The sequence below is a fragment of the Saccostrea echinata genome, unplaced genomic scaffold, assembly GCF_033153115.1.
Source record: "Saccostrea echinata isolate AGI-Se365-2 ecotype Australia unplaced genomic scaffold, CSIRO_AGI_Sech_v1 ptg000025l, whole genome shotgun sequence".
Lineage (NCBI taxonomy): Eukaryota > Metazoa > Mollusca > Bivalvia > Ostreida > Ostreidae > Saccostrea > Saccostrea echinata.
Window position 1 is genome coordinate 2,905,091 of NW_026889774.1, and position 23,457 is coordinate 2,928,547.

General features: G+C 32.4%; 1 protein-coding gene across 1 annotated transcript; it reads left to right on the forward strand.

Moving 5' to 3' along the window:
• The first annotated feature begins 5,950 nt into the window (after positions 1-5,950).
• LOC133192425 (cardioacceleratory peptide receptor-like) lies at positions 5,951-19,099 on the forward strand. Its single transcript, XM_061328434.1, has 8 exons — positions 5,951-5,975; positions 6,213-6,339; positions 13,815-13,957; positions 14,920-15,114; positions 16,211-16,350; positions 16,980-17,151; positions 17,800-17,943; positions 18,632-19,099. The coding sequence occupies exons 1-8, from the start codon at positions 5,951-5,953 to the stop codon at positions 18,862-18,864; spliced, it is 1,179 nt and encodes a 392-aa protein (XP_061184418.1). The 3' UTR covers positions 18,865-19,099.
• The last annotated feature ends 4,358 nt before the right edge of the window (positions 19,100-23,457 follow it).

The following is a 23,457-nucleotide window of genomic DNA, read 5'->3' on the forward strand; positions in this document are numbered from 1 at the left end:
ATTGGTGGTATTTCGTTAGATAATTTAATATTAAATGAATCTTTCATTAACTTCCAATATAACTTATTATTATTTTTACTTGAGTCTTCCAAGTAGGTTTCAGTATTATCATAATAATTTGAAATTGCGTGCTTTTTCATATTGTTAACTGAATTTCCGACTTTCTATAAGCAGACCTATCAGAATCTTTTTTAGTTTTCTGTGCTTTATTACGAAGACGGTTTCTAATTCTTATTGTTTTACGTAACATTGAATCAAACCATGGTTTGTCATGAGGGCGAATGGTTATAGTTTGTTCTGGTATGCATTCAGGAACACTGGAAAGGAATTCCAGTGTAAAATTTTCTGCTGCAAGGTCTATAGTTTTAGCTTCGTTGATGTTTTTGATCCAATCACAATTTTCGATAAGAGAGTTTAATTTTTTGAAATCTGCATTTTTATAAGCCCACACTTTACGCTTGTACGAACGATTATAATTTATACTGGAAGAAAGCGAGATATAAGTTGCTCTATGGTCACTAACGGAAGCGTCAATTGTTAGAGTACCCGATTCGCATACTTGAATGTCAACAGATGTTAGAATTAGGTCAAGGAGCGTGCTGGACGTGTGTGAAATTCTAGTCGGTTCATGGATATTGTTAACAAGATTATGTGTTGAAATAATTTCACGAATTATGTGTGTTTGTGGAGCATTAAGAAGATCAACATTCAAGTCACCTACTATTAATATTTTATCCGAAAGTTCGCCTACTTTGTCAATTCACCATGTGAGTTTTGTCCAAAATCTACTATCCGAGTTTGGAGGACGGTATATGCAACATAAAAAGTATTTACAGGTATTGTTACCTATTTCAATACATATACACTCAATGTCAAGGGGTTCGAATTCCTGGCGTCTAAAAGCACGTATTTGATTAGACAAATAAATCATAACAACGTCCCCGAAACAGTTTCTGTCTTTTCGCAATATTGTTCTAAAGCCGTCCAAATGCAAGTCCTCGTTAACAACTGTTTGGTCCAAATGAGTTTCGGTAAAACATAATATATCAAAGTCATGAACGAAAGAATTTAAATAGCCTAGTTTGTGTCTAATGCTACGGATATTAAGATGTAGTATGTCAAGGACACTTTCCATAAAAGGACCCGGATTGACCTCAATATCCCCGCATACCAACAAAATAAAAGTAAAAAATTGTAAATAAAAATTAATAAACACAGATTTTTGAATAATGACTGACATGCCGCAAACGAGTTGTTTGAGCATATTTCTGAATAAATGAAATATATTCACACCTGGAAAAAACAAATATGAATATGTTTTATATGTGCCTCTACTTGATAAATAAAATAGACCGATTGCAGCTCGGTATTAATCGACTGAATTACCCATTATCAATCTTGTGATACATGTAGTTTATAAGTAAATGGCTGCAATCAGTTGCTGCTAAAATTTTGACTAATTCGTCAGAAATGCAAATTACTGGGTTCTCAAATTTACAGTTGCATGACTTAGATTTTGACCATATATCATGAGATTATAAAAAATACATACAAAAATATGGGAAAATATATAACAGGAATATAACAAAAACAAGAGTAACAAAAGATATATAATTTTATATATATATATATATATATATATATATATATATATATATATATATATATATATATATATATATATATATATATATATATATATACAGGGGAAATATGTTGCATACAAAACACAATTTATTGAGGTAAATAAGAAAAGTAAAAAACAGATTTGTGGTAATGAAAATAAAAACATTGAAAGGGTTGAGAGTTGCATGTAGGGCAGGGAGGAAATTACAGTTAGAACTGTAATAGTGACTGTTTCTGTTCCTTTCTTGAATTGAATTTCCTAAAACTTTAAATATCCCCAAGTACTACTGAATTGTAAGACTATAATTGGATAAAGAAATTCCGAAACATTCCTCTAAAGTATTAGCGTTAGCTTGACCAAAATTTATTTTGCATCTTCACAGTCTCTGCTAAAATTTGAGATAGCTATCAGATGTTTAATATGTATGTTAACTTGAATTGATGTCATCTTAGCCATTAAGATATTGACTCGATGAAAGATCTATTGCAACTTGACGAGATATAAACTTGAAGTGTAATTGTTATGACTAAATTGAAAATTAAACGAGACTTACCTGGAAGTTGAAGTTTGATTGTAATTCTACGAATCACTGGAAAGGAATGGAGGAATCACATGAGATAGCGCTAGCTTATCTGGCCTCAGTGTTTAAAAAAGAATCATTTAATAGCCGATAAAAGAAGAAAAATTAAGAACAAGGGTAGGGAAAATAAAATATTGGGTCGGGCATGTGATTCCTCCATTCCTTTCCAGTGATTCGTAGAATTACAATCAAACTTCAACTTCCAGGTAAGTCTCGTTTAATTTTCAATTCTACTTCATCACTGTCAAGGTCATTCCAGAACCACATGAGAATTTAAAGCTCTGAGGCTGTTAAATGATATCCTTATTGATAAACCCTGCACCTTTCATTTAATAAAATGCAGAGAAATAATGAATTAATTTTATTCCATTGCATATTCAGTTGCTAATAAAAATGCAACACAAGTTACAACATATTTCCCAATGTTTATCTAAATGCACTAAGTTCTATATACTACTTCACACAATACTAATTTTGTAAAGTTTCTAACACTTTCACATCTAACTGTTTGCATGTTTTAACAGTTTCTTTATTATAAAATCTTGCAAATGTTTTCGCATTTGACCAACCGACTTGGGACATAATATCGTCAATAGGACACCCCATGGCGGCCGCAGCGGACGTGGAGGCAGCCCTTGTACTATGCGCAGAATACACACACGTGTCCACGCCACTCTGCTGTAGAACGTTTCTTAACCATCGCGCAAGGGTGTCAGATGACACCGCCGCATGCGGTTTTTGATAACTAATTAGAAGTTGATCAGAAGTTCTAAGATTTGCTGTCTCTTTAATATACTGTCTTAAATGTGAAATAATGCACAAGTTCCTATCTTCTTGATAACATGAAAATGACACAGCTGGTAAATGATAACCCGGTCGACTTTGTTTCAGCAATGTTTGTATTCGAAATGTTGCCGTACTGTCTGTAATTTGCAAACTGTCAATTGAAAAACTTTTTAAAGTTTGTATCCTCTGTCCAGATAGAAGAGCAAGTAACATGACCAGTTTCCATGATAACAATTTTAAACAAATTCCATTTAGGTCTATATTCTTCATCCAATTTAACACTAATGATACATCCCAAACTTCAGTGTATCGTGGTAAAGAAGGTTTTTGATTGAATATGCCTTTTAAAAATCTTTTAACAACAGGATGTTCACCAATCAACACATTTTCATTATCAGCCAAAGTAACTGTATTTGAAAGAGCACTTTTAGCCGTATTAATGCCAGAATAGCCCACACCTTTTTCCGAAAGTTCCGTAAGAAAAGCTAAAATGTCTGTCAAATTTGCACAAAACGGATTAATCTTCCGTCCACCACAGAAAACTTGCCATCTCCGTAAATAACTTTCGTATTGTTTAGATGTAGATGATCTCCATGATGATAAAAGTATTTTGGTAACATTTTCCGGAAATTGTCTGTTTTCAACTGATCTCCTGATAAAAGGCAAATTAGTAGATCTATCTTCTCCCATATCTTGTGAATTTGTTTGGAATTTGGTATCTGCAACAATGTTTTTCTTTTGTGAACATACAACGGATGTGCAATGAGCATTTTCATAACTGTTGAATAATAATGCTGAGTTGGCCAATTTGGTAAGACAACTATTCCTGTTACTCTTTCCACTGACATCTTTTGTAATACTGCTGGTAGGACACTAAAAGGAGGAAAACAGTAACATTTTATATCTGTCCATGAAATAGAAAATGCATCAATGGCAAATGATTCGGGTTCTGGCTTCCAAGATACATATTTTTCAAACTGTTTATTGACTCTAGTAGCGAATAAATCGCATTCTGGTTCAAACCCCAATTTTTTAATAGCAAATTGTAAAACTTCTTTATCTAACATCCATTCATGCTCGGTTTGAAAATGCCTACTTTCATAATCTGCATCACAATTAGCTTTACCTGGAATATGCGAAGCTGATAACCAAATATTTTTATCATAAGCCCATAACCATATTTTTCTGGCCAATTCATTACATTGCAAAGATTTGCTGCCCCCCTGCTCTCTTATGTAAGCCACAGCTGTAGTGTTGTCAATCAAAATTTTCACATGAGAATAATGCTTGTCCCGGCAAAGAGATAAAAGGGCAAAATAAGCAGCTTTCAGCTCAAACACATTAATATGAAATTTATTTTCTCCTTCTAACCAAGGACCTCCTGCTGATATTTTCAGAGTCTTGCAATTATAGCCCCAACCCAAATGACTCGCATCCGTTTCAATTACAATGTCGGGTTGACCTCTGGTTATTGGTGCCTTAGCCTTAGGGATATTACATAACCACCAGTTGATATCGCTAAGTGCTAACCCAGAAAGTGTAACTTGAGCATCAAAATTCCCCTTTGATGCTTTCAACATGTTTATTTTCTCATTCTCTAACTGCCTGTAAAATAATTGACCATGTGGTACTGCAGGAAAACTTGCTACTAAGTTCCCAATCAACACACTTAGATCTCTTATTGTTTTATTCCGTACTTTCAAAAATTCAGAACAAATTGATACAATTTTTTCTACTTTATGCTCTGTCAATGTTACCAACATTTCTTTTGAATTCAGAATAAACCCTAAGAATTCTAATTTCTGTGTTGCATAAAACACTGATTTATCTGGGTTTATAACAAATCCAAACTTTGACAACATTTCAATTGTAGCCATTACATTTTTGTTACAAATATCCACAGTTTCTCCTTGTAAGTAAGTATCATCAATATAAACAACAGATTGATGTCCACTTTGCCTCAAAGAAGAAAAAATTGGTTTAAGCACTTTCGTAAATAAACGAGGACTCATACATAACCCCATAGGACAAGCATTAAACATGTATAATTTTGAATCCCACATAAACTTCATATATTTCTGATGTTTTTCAGATATTGGTATACAGTAATATGCATCCTTCAAATCAATAGAAGCCATATAACAATCTTTTGTAATCATGCGTAATGCTGATTGCAAAGATTCCATCTTAAAATGCCTATACACTATAAATTCATTCAATTCTTTCAGATTACAAATAAGTCTGAATGTGCCATTCTTTTTAGGTCTAAGAAATATTGGCGAAATGAATTGATCCTGCTCATATTCACTTTCAATTACAATCTTTTTTGCTGCTAGTTTATTTATTTCAGTGTCAATAGCTGTTTTCTCCTCATCTTTAAATTGACATTGTTTAGGAATTTTGGTTTGTATTGGTATCTGACCCGATTTAAATTCTAATTCTATGCCATTGACAATTCTTAAAATCTCTTTGTCAGATGTTATTTCTTTCCATTGATTTGAAAAATGCTTTATTCTACCACCTTCAAAATATTTAATATTTCTCTGAGCCTCTGCAATTGCATCTTGAATAAAATCACAAAATTGTTTTTCAAATTCAGTAATATTCTTATGCAAATCATGCTTGATTTCTAAGCTTACCTCAATCGATGGTTGGCTTTGTTTTTCTATTATGCTTTCTTGAATTTCTTCTGATTTCTCACATCTTCGTTTGCACGGTTCTTCCAACCAAAGTCTTTTCTCGGACGATTCCAGAATCGTTTCCCGTTTTTTGGCTGAAAACTTCTTCCAACATTACCAACTTGTCTTGCTTCTTTGAGTGATTTTGCTAAATCATCTCCAAATAGGAGAGACGTAACAGGGATATTCCCATCACACAGTGTAGAATATTCATTTCGTAGGACTGGTTTAAGAAGTTCTCTTCTTTGCATACTTACACAAGTATTTGCATGTCCTAACATGAACACTGCATCCATGCACTTTCGTAGTTCATTGTCATAATTGTTGTCATTGTTTTTGTTTTTGAGTAAACCATCAGCTACTCGCAAAATTGCAAATGTAGCCTTTGTTACGACACTTTGTACATTCATTAGTCGTAAGTCTCTTTTCTTTGTAAATGGTTGTTTTTGCATTTGCTTCCAAATTTCTTTATTAACCCGTGGTACATAAACTTTGTCACAGTTTTTAGGCCGTTTGTGTGATGACTTCTTGTTCTTGACAGTGTCAAATGCTAGTTGTTTCGAGAAAGCTTTATTTGTTATTGCCGCAAGTTTCTCTGAAATTTCCTCTCCAATATCCTCGTCATCATCAATGGATAATTCAATGTCATCTAACACTGAATTACCTGGGTCATCTTCCTTTTTGGAAGCATTTTTACCCTTATCACTTGATGCATTCAATAAACTTTTAATATCGTCTTCATCATCATAGTCATCGTCCTGACTTTCTTCATCACTCCCCTCCTCTGTTTCTACATGTTTTCTTTTCTCAGATTTAGGAGGTTCTCGTGATGCTGCTGCTAAAACAGCAAATGCATCACCCATTTTGTTGATTCCTGCACTGACACAGTTCATAGTTGACTGTAGTTTGTCCAGTGCTCCAAAAATACTAGCAGTACTAGTATTTGTAGATTCTGAAGAATCATTAAGCCCCAGTAGGGCATCTTCAGAAGACATATCATGGCCAGTAGCCATGTTAAATAGATAATAATTTGAGAATAAATCCAAGTTCACTTTGTTACGTTAATCCAACACTCAATAACACACCCACACTGAAGCTAAGATAGCAGCACACTGAGGCCAGATAAGCTAGCGCTATCTCATGTGGTTCTGGAATGACCTTGACAGTGATGAAGTAGAATTTTATTTAGGTGGCATAAACATTGTCAGATAGCATGTAATTTAAGATGAATAAAAATACTCAACAAAGCACTGCTAATATTATTAATATGTGAATAAATTGCACTGGATTCTGAGCACACTAAAACTAGTGAGCTCAACACAGAATTTATCTGAAACGTAATATTTTAAGAATTTGTAAGTCAATAATACATGTAAATAAAACTTTGCTTATGACGAGAGAATAAATAGCCAAAATAGAATATAAAAAAATAATGTTATTTTTTTTTTTTTATCTGGAATAAACTTTCTATAAACACCAGTTTAAAGAATGAGTGCACTTTAGTACGTCATTTGGAACCTTTTCGGCTACCCATTTTAAGCTTTACATTACAATATATCGCTTAATTAATCTATGATTATTGTGCAAGTATATTCTTTAGATATTTATTCCTTGAATTTGTTGTCATACATATTTCTATAATTACAGACAATGTCATTGAAAAGAACATGTAGAAGCCTTAAATTCCGGAAATTTGAACGGGACCACTTTCGTATTTAAGGTATCCGCAAAACATTAGCACATATGATTTTTTTTTTTCGCACTGCGAATTTAAATGGAGAAGAGAGAGATTGTGTAGTTTCATGGTGCACAAATAATAAATGATTCTAGTGTTTAGGGATGGGGAAGATGTCTCGCCCTGCAGACCATTATACAGAGGCGACATGAGCCTGTACATGTACTTACTAATCACACTGTCAATACCAGAATTCTTTCAAAACACCCCTAATGAAAAAATACAAAGTAAAATAAGAGACATATAATCTTCAAACCCTATTAAAATTTGCGCAAAAATCTTCCATAGTTTGAAGTTGGAAGTACGATAGATACTGTCACAATAGAAACTTTCAATGACAAACACAATGAAATGTTCAATGAAAGCCTTAGCGTATCGAACAGTGGAATGTCACGTGAGTAAAGTGATTATAATATCAATCGTTGACACTCGGTGAACTGTTAATTTAGTGGCTAATTCGACCGTAGTTTGGAGACTTTTTCAAAAAATTAGATATGAGCCGCAATTTGTCCAACATTGTCCTTTGGATATGTTGAAGTTTAAATTAAAATACACATTCTGTGCAAATGAGACCAATGGACAAGTTGCGGCTCGATGTAAACAATGTCGTTGAAAACTGGTATGCATATGAATAACAATAGAAATGTGACAAAACTGTTAGACCCCCGTCTCAAAAGCTAGTGTCGTTCGGCATTATTTAATACTTTCATGTAATATAATATACCAAAACCTGCTCTTAAGACATTGTTTAATACCTATAAAACATAAAGTTTATGAACTTCGGAATTTTATTCTGCGCAAAACACCGGGACCCAACTCTCATAGCTTAAGTGCACTCATCCTTTCTGCGGACGTTGGACCATACATTTAACTTAGCTCTTATAGTTTGAGAATGATGATTTTTAAAAAGATCTAGAGGTTAAAGTTGTACTATTTCGACATTTCTTTTTCTTCTCATAAGCCCAGTTTATACCTTAACCGTACAAGTGATGTCTGTTTAAAGTGAATATCGTGGCTGCCAATCTAAATCAATTCCTTCACAAACTCACGAAAGCAGATACAATAACTGACAGACAGTTACTTTGATAAAAAAGCAGAACTTTCATTAGTGTTGTAGATATTTAAAAAAAAAATAAATATCAGACTAAAAGACAAACCTGTGAAATGTTCTACTTATGCTTATACTGTACTCGTAGTGTGGATATCAATATATCGATCTAAACTGACCATTAATTTGGCTGATTGTTCCGAGGCAGAAGAATACTGTCTGTTTTATGGAGTCGACAATAGCCTGATTAACATCAGATTGTGTCAAAGTCAACCCGACCGTCTGCCAGCAAGAACAGAATCACATCTTGCGTGTTCTGTAATATCTATTTTCAATATCATAATTATCACGCAGCAAAAATGAGTTTTTGATAAATACGAGAACATATCTAAATGTTATTGATAAAATTTTAATTTATTAAACTATAATTATCCATTGGTTTTATTAAATTATTTTTGATAATTTGAGAATATACCTTAGAAATAGTACCACATCGGTGGCTCTATCTGAAATTGGTTACGTTTTAATCTATACATGTACAAAAAGCCAAACATGCACGGATTGAACTTCCGATGAAAAATGCAGAATAATTCGTATGCTCAAGTAAAGGTCTTGCAAATAATTCCTCATTTCGCGTAGTAATAATTCTGGCTGGTGCAACAAGTTTCAAACACTGACTAACTATTTAGGAATTGTAGGTTCTATACAATAGGTTATATAGTAGGTATTAAAATGAAATGGTCTATGTGGCATAATCGGTAGCGCGTTGGACTTGATGTGGAATCGAAATACAGAGGTGACTTTATTTGGTATTTTAATACGGAACTTGTATATTAACTTGTATATTAACGCGGAGACTACATGTCACCTAAACCAAAGATAAGCTTCTGTAAGTTGAACAGAGCTCACGGAATGCAGTTCATGAATACGGAGACTAGAGGTCACCTAATATTGTATATAGATACGGCGACCAGAGGTCTCCTTAACCAGAAGTCAGCCTTTGCAAAGAGACTAGAGGACACCTTATGTGGTACATGTATATCAAATACGGAGACCAGAGGTCACCTATGTTGTATATCGTTACCTATCACAATGTACCTAATATTGTACATCAGTGCGAAAGGTCACCCAGTGTGGTATATCAATACGGATACAAGAGGTCATCTTTTCTGTTCTATCAGAGGTCACCGAATGTTGAATGAAATATGGAGATAACGAATAGTATTCAAGCTAAAAAGTCCATTCAAACAACATAATCAGGTGCAGAGCAAACACGGACCTCTAAAACATCTTAGGTGGGATCAGGTGCCATGGAGAAGTGAGTATCCCCTGCCGAATGGTCACTCTCGGAAAAATCCGCAGATAATTCATTGTGTAAATAATGATGGCCTACATGTAACAATAAGTACGAAAAATGTGAATCAGCATTTCACCTAATGATAGATTTTATTTGCTGGCAAAATCATTGTACCGACCATAGAACTTGCGAAAAGATGATTTTAAACGAGACTGTTGATATTCTTGTTTCATCAACTTGTTTGTCAAAAACTTGCCTCGTTTTAGAAATCGTTCCTACGTGGAGCATGCTCTTGCGCATTGCATCAACTGGGAGATATAAACCCCATATGCAGGTGATAAGGATATATTGCTATATAAGTAAATGAAGTTGACGATAGAAAAGTTAAAGTCATCTCATTTATCAGAAAGTTGTGATGTTTGGTTACCATTAACGTCTTTTTCTAGTAAAATATCCAAATATCTTTTATTTTAAGTTCACTGGAATATATCGAGTCCACATATGAATGGAAGTAAATATTGTTAATTGATAATCCGTCGTCGATATATCTGAATGTCGAGTTGAAGATCACAGTAAGTGTCTTCTTCTTCTCATGTATAAGTTTTTAAATACATTCTGCTTCATATGAATACACAGTAGAATACGAAAAGCACAATTTGTGCAGTTGACTTATGCCTTAGTAATTTTGTATGTAAATTAAAATATTGAAATCACGGATTAAGTTTGGTATGAAATCTTCTAAAGCTTGTAAGTAATCAGAATATTCCTTATGATTGAAAGTGCTAGTTTAACTGAGACACATTTTTATATTCATTTAGGTGCACTGAGTCAATCACTGCTGAACATCTAAGACTGACTGACTCATCATGTCTTCCCCATGGGAAAAAGACATATTGGTGTTGGCATAATTGTCTATCTGTCAATCTGTCTGTCACAAAATCCTATCTATATCATAATTTTGGAAGCCTTGGATGTAATTTATTCAAAATTCAGTGTGCTGTTGTCCAAGGCCTTACTTTAATCATTGTCTTTAAAAAAAAGTCGTGTCTCAAAGAGGAAGTTTACTGAATATGTCAACCTTCTTTGGTAGATATTTAAAATTAAGGATGTCGTTTTTATTTTGATTAGTCATCGCTACCCTACAAAGAAGATATACATTTTATCAATTGCCTTGCGATATTGATACAATTGGTTACGTTCAAAACAAAGACAGTAGGCTTTTAAAATAAGCTCTACATTTTTCAGAAACACTGAACTCGAAACTGGAGAGTTTGATATAGTTGGTGCAGGACATCTTTTATATGATATAGATAAAAATATTTAAGGAACTATTCGATTATCTTAATCTCATTATTTTTAAAATATTTTGATTGAACCCAATGTATTGAAAGGAATAATAAACCGGAAGGTCGTCGTATGAATTTTAAACTTTTTAGTATGATAAATGTAATTTTTTCAGCAAAAAATTTCTGCAAGCGACACAATTAAAATTCCTGACAAAATTCAGCGTATACCCAATTGTATTAATATTGTTAGAAAGGTGTTATTTCTTCATTTTTTCTGGCATTAAAACGTAGCCATGACTAATCAGAATAAATCTGAGCGACAGACTTAAGACTTTCAACATGTGTGTTATTTGATATGGTAATCGAACCATTTGGACTGCATTGTATTGATCCCATAGCAGCTCAGTCAATTTTTTTATTTACAAAGAAACAGCAGTACATTGTATAAATCTTCTCCAAGAAAGGAAAATCAGTTCCTAAGGTATTCGTTTGAAAACAAAAATCTTTGTATAAAAAGCATTTGCAATTAAGTTCAGACATAAGTTCTTTCATTAATGAGGTCTTCATTGATCGAAACACCAGGACTGTCATAAAAGCAGTGATATATCTTGCTTACTAAGATGTGTCTATAACTTTAAGTACATTTAACTTACACTTTAACTCACATTTTAAGCTACTATAAAATATGATATACGAGTATTTATAAACCTTGGTAAAATACATAAATATTAAGTATATTTAGTTGATCACTTTTCCGTGAGCTCTTTAATAGAAATGGCTATCTATCACAGATAGTTGATCTACATGTAGTGGTAAAATTATACGAAAAAAAAATTAATACAATGTTTCTTGTATATCAATATTGGTCACTCACAAAGAAAATTGATATACGTCTCCTTATAAGCATTTGGAATAATCAGTTATGCTACGAAAGTTTTGCAAATAGTTGTCATAATTTTGTGTGATTCATGGTTTGCTATATAGAATGATATGTTTTTGTCATGATCATAGAATAATCTATGAAAATTATATATGATAATCATATTAAGATTTAATGATGGGTCAATTTGACGGTTTAAAACAAGTTACTAATATTTACAATATATTAATGTAGCATTTTAGATTAATGTATGTATTGTATAATTCAAACTCCAAGGGTACCACAGATTCTGACACATCTGTTTCCTATTTAGATATTTTACTAGAAAAAGACGTTAATTGTAACCTAACAACAAAGCTTTATTATAAACGTGATGACTTCAATTTTTCAATCGTCAACTTCCCTTACTTATGTAGCAATATACCCTTAACACCTGCATATGGGGTTTATGTCTCTCAGTTGCTTCGATACGCAAGAGCATGCTCTACGTATGAACAATTTCTAAAACGAGACAAGCTACTGACAAACAAGTTGATGAAAGAAAGGATATCAACAATCTCGTCTGAAGTCATCTTTTCGCATGTTTTACGGTCGATACAATGACCTTGTCAGCACATACAACCTATCATTGAGTCAAATGCTGACTGATGTTTTTCATAGATATTATTAGACCATTATTTATTATCTAAACTGTCTACGGATTTTTCCGTTTTTTCCCGATCATGACAAGGAGCACATGGCGGGTGTGACCGGTCGGCAGGGGATGGCACCTGATCCCACCTCTACATTTTGAGGTCCGTGTTTGCTCTGCTTCAAATTTGTATCGTTTCATTGGATTTTCGAGATTGAATACGGTTCCTTATCTTCATATTTCATTAAAAAGGGAATCGACTCCAAGGGTCCGATTTAAAAGGAATTGAGGATAAAAAGGTTCCCTTCGAAACCTATAATAGTTGGTTCAATGTTAACCTGAAACAATTTTATTTTACAACATTAGAACCTTGTTATATACTAATGCATCATTTCTAATGAGATTTGTAGTCAAGGCCCAATATTGTTCGTTCTATAAATTAACCCAATTTTATTAAAATTCTGTAAGAAAAATCGTCAAATCATCCCTTTTCTGGGAAATTATCTGTCTAAAATCCTCATCAATGCAGCGAAATTGATGACAATTTACAGTTATTTTACGACTCTTCAATCAAATGAATTATCTATTGGCATAGTAATATCTTGCTAGCTGTGAATTAGAAGGATGGGGACTTTCGCAATAATAGACACAAAAAGTGATGATCATTTATACCGATTCTTATCAGACATGTTCAAATTGTGTTTCTTCATTGGCTATTCATCCATTCTAGACGGAATTTCCAGCAGACTTTTAGATTTATTAGAACGTCAGTTGACAGAACTAGGATCTATTATATTAATCTTTGCTTTCTTAGTGTTTTCTGTCTTCAGTTTACATAGAGATTAACAGTTCAAGTACCAAACCATATATCTTCCAGATCAATTCAGAAGCTAAAATAAATGAGGAAGAAAGAATTCAAATAAAAAGTGAAAAAGAAGCAATGATTTCATATTAAGGTTCATTGATACTCTGATAAGAGGGACAACTCAGAAAGATAAATGACTATTATTTCTTGATAAATTATAGAGTTAAAAGGCCACTCGTGTCAAATATTGCGCATGCCCCACAAGGTATGACGAAATTGTGTGTATTTTAATTAAAATTTAGATTTCTATTGGAAAATCATAACCTTTAAGGAAAAATTTGTATGAGGGAGCAGAGGGATGCTAAATCTTAATAAATATCTTGGAATGTATCACTACAAATTGATCACTTATTTATGAAAAAAAATATTACTAATATCACTATAAACTTATCTTTTAATTATTTCCAGACAGAACAGAGAGTATTCCTGTGCATCCTTTTTCTTTTCATCTTAAGTGGAAACATCATGGTTCTCGTTGTCATTATCCGGACCAGAAAGCTAAGATCAAGAATGAATATTTTCATGGCAAACTTGGCTTTAGCAGGTTATTATTCCTACCTATGTATTATATTTACAGCCATTCATGTATATAGGTGACACAATGCCTTTCATATCTTGAAAGACACGATGAATTTGATGTAAATTAAACTTCGGATATTGTGGATTTTATAAAGCTTGCATATCTTAATTTAGAAAATATTTAAACAAGCTTATTATGAGTAGGTTTTTCTCATTTCATTTCCTCTGATTTTGATAACATTTCTAAGATTTTTTAAAAAGTGCATTAAATCCTTTAGAAAAATATATAATAAGTTATTTCCATTGTAATAGTTCCTTAATTCACGATACTTAGTTTCGAAAGGGCATAGAATCAATCTTTTACAAAGATTCATATATTTTAGATCCATGTATAAGCGTTCCTGAAATTTTCACTGAAAGAGCAGTTTATTGAAAAATCTATAGTGATCTAAAAAGAGGATAATGAAAAGTTAAAATAGCTCTAGTTAAAAGTAAGAATTCATTAATTTGACAGTAGTCATTGCCCAAGGCTATAATTTTCTCAGAGTAATCTTCAGGAGTTCAAATATTAGAGTCTCTGATATTCGAGCTTTTGGCTGGATGCAGAGGATCAAAAGTGAAGTTTATTCATTATACAATTCCCGAAGGCTTTTTCTTTGAAAGTATATCCTCATCTTCGTCTATTTTTGTTCGAAATAAACCTTCAAGTTTAAAAATCAAAGATTAGGAGTCATCAAAAATAATTAAATTAATTGCTATTTCTATTTATATGACATATACTCTTAAAGTAAAATAATACTGTAGATGAAAATATTACGTACTTTAATAAGTTTACATGTATTTATTATAATGATTGGTTGCAGACTGATAATTTTGGTTAATATTACTTTTCCGAATAGTCAAATTGTTAAAGTATAATAAGTGGAAATAGTATAGATATTGTAACTATCACTTTTAGAAAAAAGAATGTTACATTTCATTATTCAGATGTACTGGTAGGTTTTTCTGTCCTAATCGATGTCCTAGACAAGTTCTTCGTGGACTGGCATGGTGGTGATGTCTTGTGTAAAACAGTTAAATTCTACCATGGAGTGGCGTCATATGGATCTACTTATGCTCTGGTGGCGCTTAGTATTGACAGACTTGACTGCGTGGCAAGACCGCTTCAAACCATGGGAAAAGGTTATTTCTTTTGTTATAGATTAGAAAAACTCCATTACTGTCAATGGTATTCGGTTGTAGAATATCATAACTTTAATGACAATTTAAAAAAACTGATAATTGTTCCTGAATTGTCAGCACAGTTCTCAAGTGACACACTGCCTCCACCAACAGAGGCTATGGGATATCATGATTTCTCATTGTCTGTATATTTATCTGCCCACACAAGATTTCTCAAACTAGTATTCTAACCAGACTGTAAGAGATTGTAAGAAATAATTATATTGTAATAGATCGTAATACTTTATGTCTTTAGAAAGTAAGAATCCGGACAGGTCTTAAAGGAGATTTGATAATTGGTTTTTCGATGCAACGTTCATCCTCTAGGCATGTAAGAATAAAGTTTTAAGGAAATAACATATGAATCTGTTCTGTTAATGGGGAATTTATACTGGGACCCATTTTAAAAAGAACTTACGACTAAGACCAAGACTGTTTGTAACTTCCTAATTTACATTATATTTAAAATGGTTTTAATCTTTTTAAAGGGAATGTAGTAAGATATTTTTACGCCAGCAATTTTAAACAGAATCATTAATTTTGCAAAATTTTACAATCAACTTAAGTTTTTGGTCTTAGTGGATTTTTTTTTTGTGAAACGGGCCCCTGCTTTTTATATCGGAGAATTGAAGGGGACATTAAATAATGCAGTGCCTCACTTCCTACAGTTACTACCAGTGTCTTATGGATTACTTTTGTAGATATACATTTTTATTTCAATTTCTGAGTTATTGGGTAAATTGCAAAATATGTAACTTTGTCTTCTGTGAAAAATATATTTGAAAACTTAAAATGCCATATCAGTGTGCAGACATTTTTAAACATGATTTTGATTTTAGTTTTGTTTCGGACATTTTCCAGTTTCTGCAAGGACATCAATTAAATGATGACCTGCATATTAATTCAGAAACAATTTTAAAGCTCCAGTACTTTGTTGAATGCAGACGAAACTAACTTTATAAAAGTCATGTTCACCTATTATATGATCTCACGGAAAATATCTTATTTGAACCAACATCTATAACCATTTGAGAAACGATAGAATTCCTTCTTTCAGGGTTCAGGATCCGCCTCCTCATTGGACTACAGTGGGCTTTCTCCTTGCTATTTTCTTCACCAATGTTTATGTATGAGGATGTCAAAATTCATTCCAAACAGCAATGTTACCTTCAATTTCCAGAACAATGGATGTGGAAAGTAAGCCGATGTATAAGTTAATTTGTTTTATCCGATCTTGTACCGTCTCATTCTTTAGTTCACGATTCATTTAGCTGAATACGGGGGATATATCCTGGTAAATTTTCGCACTGATTAAACATGGAAGCTCTTAAACATCTTTTCTAGATAAATTAATTCTAACCGTTCGTGCATTTATATGTTAACTAGTAAATTACCATAAAACAAAATTAAGAATGAATGTATTATCATCTACTTGTAAAAGGTTGCCCCAGATGAACAGTACACCTAGTTGAACAAAATCTTGTCCATCTATCCAAACTATTTGTATAAACTAAACTGAATCAAAGTACTGAAAACTCCTAAGATCAGCTTAAATGCCCATGCATGCAGAGTGGTTTTTTGAAAGTTTCGAGTCTATTACATGTACATGTAAATGTGAATAGTAAGTGAAATCTATGTCATTTTCTTTGAATTTGGTGAGAAATTGAGGAAAAGTCGTAGTTTGCTTCCAATCTTTTCCTCATTACATCAATAACTGTATTTTTCTTCGTTTATCCCCTGCATTCTTTTTGTTTGTGTTTTACAGAAGATACCCATTATCTTCCTTGGTACATATGTGACTTATTAACTTAATCACTACTTTTCAGTTATACATTATTCTGGTGGCTGTGGCTGTCCTGTTCATACCAGCTTTGATAATAGCGCTGTGTTACGTTTCCATAGTGACAATCGTCTGGAGAAAATCTTCGTTTACCATCTCTTCTTCTAAAACTAAAACTGATCATTCGTGTATGGAATTATCGACGGTGATTACTAAAGGTATACCGGTAACACTATGTTTCATAATTACAATTACAAAGCTATGCATGTAAGGTTTATCAACACCATAAGTGACGTCGATTTTCGGTATTGAAACTCGCAAAATGCCAAAAAATGTTGCGAGGATCAGTAAGTCAATCCTTAGTTTTGTTTTCTGCTTCTTTGATTTTAAAGATGAAAAACTTGAATTTCAAATATGCAGGTACATTACTTCATATCTCAATACTCCCCCTTTCTGTGACGTGAATATGTACTGATAACTTTGTACTTGATAGCCGGAGGTCTTTAGAGAAAATCCAAGAAAACAATAATAGGAAGGGACTCAAATTTTATCAAGTTACACTTTTAAGTAACTGTCAAAAGCGTCAGTGGCTAATGATTGTAAATATTTATTACTGGTGAAGGTTTATTTCGATACAATCAACCTAAAATATATAAGAATATCATTTTTTGTTGTTGTAAAACTAGGGCTCATTTTCAGGACCCCTATACCGTAGATTAAATCTAACGAATTTTGATGCAGGTATTGGTTGGTTCTTCCCAGATATTACATGTTATTAATATCATCTGAGTGATAAATTACCTTACATAGAAGTAAATTATTTATACTGAGTAAATAATAGAAAGAAATGTTAAATCATTTTGTAGATAGTTTTTCTGAAGAGAAAACATTGCTGAAGCCCCCTCGACAAAGAAGAGTACATTGGAAGAAAACATGTGATTCTAGTTCTAGAGGATTAATACCAAAGGCCAAGATTAAAACCGTCAAAATGACCTTTGTTATAGTTTTAGGTAAGATTTTTACGTTTTGAAGAGACATTTTAAATTTAAGAGTTGATGCATTTAAAAGTTGCCTGTTGTTTTTTTCTGTCAAGTTTGAATAAAATCTGGAACAAATATAGAATGCAGGATAAGTTTGAAATATTCAAAAAAATATAGCCACTATTTAATGTTATCAACTTTAAATTCATTTCATATTAGTTTTCCTATTAAAATCATGTTTGGTTGAATAAAACTTTGAATGTGTTATAATAATAATGTTTACAACAAAAAGATATGTCTGATACTTTTTGTATTTTGAGATGCATTTTTGCTGCTAATACGAATAGAAATCTGTAAAATAATTTCATAACACTTCTTACATTTCATTTCTTAATTGCATAAAACTTGGTGTTAATATTGAACACTCGAAGCTATAATGAATTTTATGAAGAGTTGTCTTCTCTCACAAGACTTTGATAAAATAAACTGTTATTCATAATTTATTTTAATGTGAAATATTCTTTAATGTCCCTGATTGAGAAAGCAAGCTTTCCCTTTTTTTGAAAAAGACCAAAATGTACAAGAGAAGTTTATGTTCAAGTTTGCCAATTTCCTTGTTTTTAAAATTACATGTATTCTAAATCAAAGTTGTACATGTAAAATATCCTTTCTGTTGCCCTGTTATTTGATTGTTAATTTTATGTCTTATTATTTACAGCTTTTATACTTTGCTGGTCACCATATTGGATTTTCAACATTTTACAGACATTCGGATATTTGACTCCATCCCAGACTGTCCTTGCCATGATGGTTTTCTTTCAAAGTTTAAGTCCATTGAATAGTGCAGCGAATCCAGTCATATTTTTCATCTTTAACTCGGTTTTGTATAAACGACTTTGCTCACCAAATGCTCCACAAACTCCACCAACGACTTCAGTTTCCAATGTATGACCTTACCCATGTTAACTCAAACAAAATTGTGCTCCATAATTATACTGTATATTGAGAGTAGCTGTCTTTGATTAAGTGAAACATTTTCAAAGACTAACTTTGTAATCTTTCCATTTAATCATTGCTTTATTCGAGTGAGGTTAAGCCATCGTGAATGATAAAGAAGAGGCTGGAAATTGACTATTGGTGCTATACTAGATGCTTCTGTTTGAACCGGTGACGTTTGTTTTATCAAATAAAGTACAAATATTTTATTTATAATTGTATATGTTTCGTCATTTTAATAAGCTATCCTCAGCGAAAGGTTCTTTTTGGTCCAAGTGTATTCAATGTTTGTTTTTTGCTGTTGTCTGTAAACTCAACGCTAGAGCCAAAACTAGAATTAATCTTGACACCCCCCCCCCCCCCCCATGAGTAATAGCAAATCATATTCAATTATGACTTTAAGGGCCAGAATGGTCCACATTGGGGTCCATATTTTTACGTAAATTGTTCACAATTCTTGTTTTCAAGAACCGATATGTTATTTTACCAATTCATTAAAATGAAATGTGAAGATAATGAACAGTGATCATTCTCAAAAGTCCATTTAATCAATACAAATTATGAGCAGAGCCAACACGGACCTCTGGAAACAGAGATGAGATCAGGTGCCATGGAGGAGTAAGCATCCCCAGTCATGTGCTCCTTGTTGTCATGATCGGGTAAACCGAAAAATAATGTATGAAAGATTTCATTCAGCATTCGACTCAACGACAGATCGTGTTTGCAAAACAAGGTCATGGTATCTACCATACAATTTGCTAAATGTTGATTTTAAACGAGATTTATGATATTCTTGTATTATCAACTTATTTGTCTCGTTTAAGAGATTACTCGTTCGTAGAACTTTTCCATATTAAATCAACTGATAAACTCTATATTGAAATTAAAACCATCGTGATTATTTGCCAATCTACAGTATGTCGTTGAAAACGACATGAACTACATGAATAAAGGAAGTTGAAGACAGAGAGGTTGAATTCATCACATTTATCATAAAGATAAGTTCTCAGTTTGCCATAAATGTCTATCGCAAGTAAAACACCCAGATATGAAACGGAAGTGTTACTCTGTGTCGTATTTTATTTCGTGTTAAATAGATATATCGAATCACCCAGGAATGAAACTTTATATTGTTATTTGATAAAACGTCGTCGATATACATAAATCTAAATGACGAATTGAAGACCACAACAAGAAAATTCTTATTCTTTTCATATAGACGTTTTGGAATAAATTCAGGTTCATATGAATACAAAAACAAGTCTGCTAATTAAAGGGCACAATTATTTCCCATGGGAAATTCAACAAATTGTAAGAAGATATGGTCTTCGAAAACTACATACATATTGTCAAGGGGAATCTTTAGCATCTTTTTAATATTAACCTGGGAATACTTAAGAGCAGAATCAGAATATTTTTTTTAATAAAGTAAGTTTGCAGATGACCAGTGGACAAGGTAAGTATATTTACGAGTTCTATTTTTATTAAGTAGCAGCTGTCTATGATTCAAATGTCTGGTCTTTAAATCATCATGGGGAATGATTGTATAAATTGTTGGAAAGTCGTACGTTTTGTTGCTATTGATTTTGGTCAAATTCTGTGACTTTAAATTTTTGTAGAAATTCCTCGGAGTTTTTAAGTATCCACATCTGTTAGAATATGTTGTTGTACAGTACTCCGGAAGTTTCTCCTTCACTGCTGTTAATGTTTTCGTGAAGAGTAAAGAAAGAGGCTTGGTAGAACATTTACTAGAACCCTTTGTTTGCAAGGATGTTTATTAGGAATCCAATATAGGTATGATAATTCAAATTCAATTTGGTTGTTAGAAATATTAGAACTATTTAAATTTGACATGATTTTGAAGGATTTCCTCCTTAGAAAAGGAACTTTAAGATGGATTACCGTTTGTAGAATAAAAGTTCCTCTAAAGTGCAATTGTAATAATGAGCATTGCATGCAAAGACAATGTTGTTACCTGCTTTGTCAGCTGGGTCCAGTACAAACTGATACAATTTCGTTCGGCGTATTCTACTTATGTTAAAATAATGAACAACAAGGCTGGTAGACAATATGACACACTATTAAGATTTAGAATTTAAAATTAAAACTTAGAATTTTTTTCATATCTAAATAACAAATTTACCGCAGATTTCGCGACAACACTCCACCAAACCAACTGCGATTTACACAAAAGGAAATTTTGCTTAAGGAATCGATGCTATGTTTTGCTTTTGTAAATACTAATGTGAACAATAAGGATGACAAATTTCAGTGTCTCTCTACAGGATTACCCAAACGTACCAGTGGACTGTAATCTCGAAAAGTATTTGAGTACACAATATAATATATTCATGTCAAGTAAAAAAAATCATACAACCTGTAATGAAACTTAAAAACTGCACAGATACAATGATTATTATATAATGTAACGAAATATACAAGAGTTATTTTCTTTCTAAATTTACAAGTATATACTAGTGTCAATTCAGTAACAGATTTTCTTTATACTTGTCTTTATAAAGATTTTGAATATATTGGGTTGAAGTATATACAAAATTTACAACGTAATATTCTTTTGTTCTCCACAAAAAATTAAACGTCTGATCCTGAAAAAATACTTTTCAGCATTAAGCAGGTCTGGGCGATTTCCAAATATATGATGTATATTTATAGCGACTTTCAGTTATCGTTCTTGACTTCCATATTTGGAAATCGTCCAGATCAGAAACTCAACTCGCCGTAATTGGAAACAATCAACAATCCCCCATTGAAAATTATAACAAAAAGCAATGGATTAAATAAGAAAAGATATTTATACTAATATAAATAAAATATCTTGTATCTAGCGCCGTGAATTACGAAATATTCTTTTTATATCCAAATCTGTAAAACAGGGCATAAGAAAACGGACCCTCGGAAATCGCGAATATTTGGACACCATTGTTCGTCAGAAAAGTAAATAATATTCCGATCGTGGTAAATATCCACACAGTAAGTGGAATCTTTTTATTTCAATATTCACATTTAATATTTTATAACAATTTCTTTTATTGCCGATTAAAATATTGATGATTGCTTTGTAGTTTTCACCCGTTTATTTTAAATTTACGATTTAAAATAAAGAGATGTTTTTTTTTATTTTTTTTTCTTCAAAAGGTATCGACGAAAGTCTACAAATTTTATAATTCAGTATAATTTATTTTAAATATTTTCACCCCAAATTATGCACAAAACGCGTAATGTTGACCCTGACTACCAAAAGCCAGACTTCCTGTGTAATGCAGCGTGTATAGGGATTTTTGACATCTTGAGTATTGGGGCTCTCCAGGTAAATAACACCAATACTACCAAGACCACTCCCCCTCCTCAGGTAACCGTACGATAAAAAATAGGGTCTTTAACTTCTTATTTTTTTTAAAAAATGCAAAAGGTCAATGGTTGTTCAACTTCAATATGGAATATGCAATTGAATTTTTTGTTGTTTTGTTCAAGATTAAGCATAAAATCATATACAAAGTATTGTTTTTCCCAGAAACTTGGTGGAATATGGAAAACATCAATAAAATGGACTCCTTAAACAGAAGTAATGTTTTTGTAATCCTTAAGAATTTTGTTTTGTAAGGCACTTGATTCTTCGTTTGAGAAGCAACTCAAGAAAATTCCTACCCAAACTTTACAAGACAAAATCGTCATCTGTCATGGAAAATAGTTTAACCGATTCTTGCTGAATAAATGTGTTGTTGTATGGCTCTTGTAGAAGATCAAAGGTAATCTCCATCTGGGGTTTCTCTGCTTTTGTGGGGGATGCAAGATAGTTGCAGTCCAGTCCTTAAATAAATAAAAAAGCACAGTATAGAGGTGAAATCTTTATTCATATTTTTTTTTCTAAAATTTATTACATGTACTATTGCGTTTACTTAATTAAGCAGAGGAGAATATATGTAAAGATTATGACAACTGCAAACTTTCAATGCCTCTTTGAACTCTGAACGAATTTGAGTAAAAAGACTGGTCTTCAACTTCTTAACAATTTAAGTTAAACTCTCCTCATTTGACCGTTTTCTGCCATAAATTCTCCATTTTGTGAAAGTAGTACACGACATTTCCGTAAATTGATACTTCCTCACTGGGGAAAAATAATTTGCCATTCAGCAAATACTTTTTAGGATTTCGGAAAAAAAAAGTATTATGACTCCACAAATAAGTTAGCTGCATCACTGGCACACAGGTTGAAATGTATATAAATTAATTATATTTATTACTTAAATACTAGAAACACAGTACAAAATACATGATAAAATATATCATGCTGAAAAAATAGCTCTCTGTGGCACTACATAAAAATGAAAAGACGACAGTTCCATGTAATATGACAGTGCATAAAATATCAATTCTTACTTTTTACCGTCTTCCGTGGAAGACGGTATACAGAGTTAAAAGTATTTTGCAGTCTTCGGACTATGCAATTCCTTTCTTTTGTGATTGGTAGAAAAAGTATGATATGAAAATTTTCAATTACTTTACTGATATTTTTATTAATAGCAATTA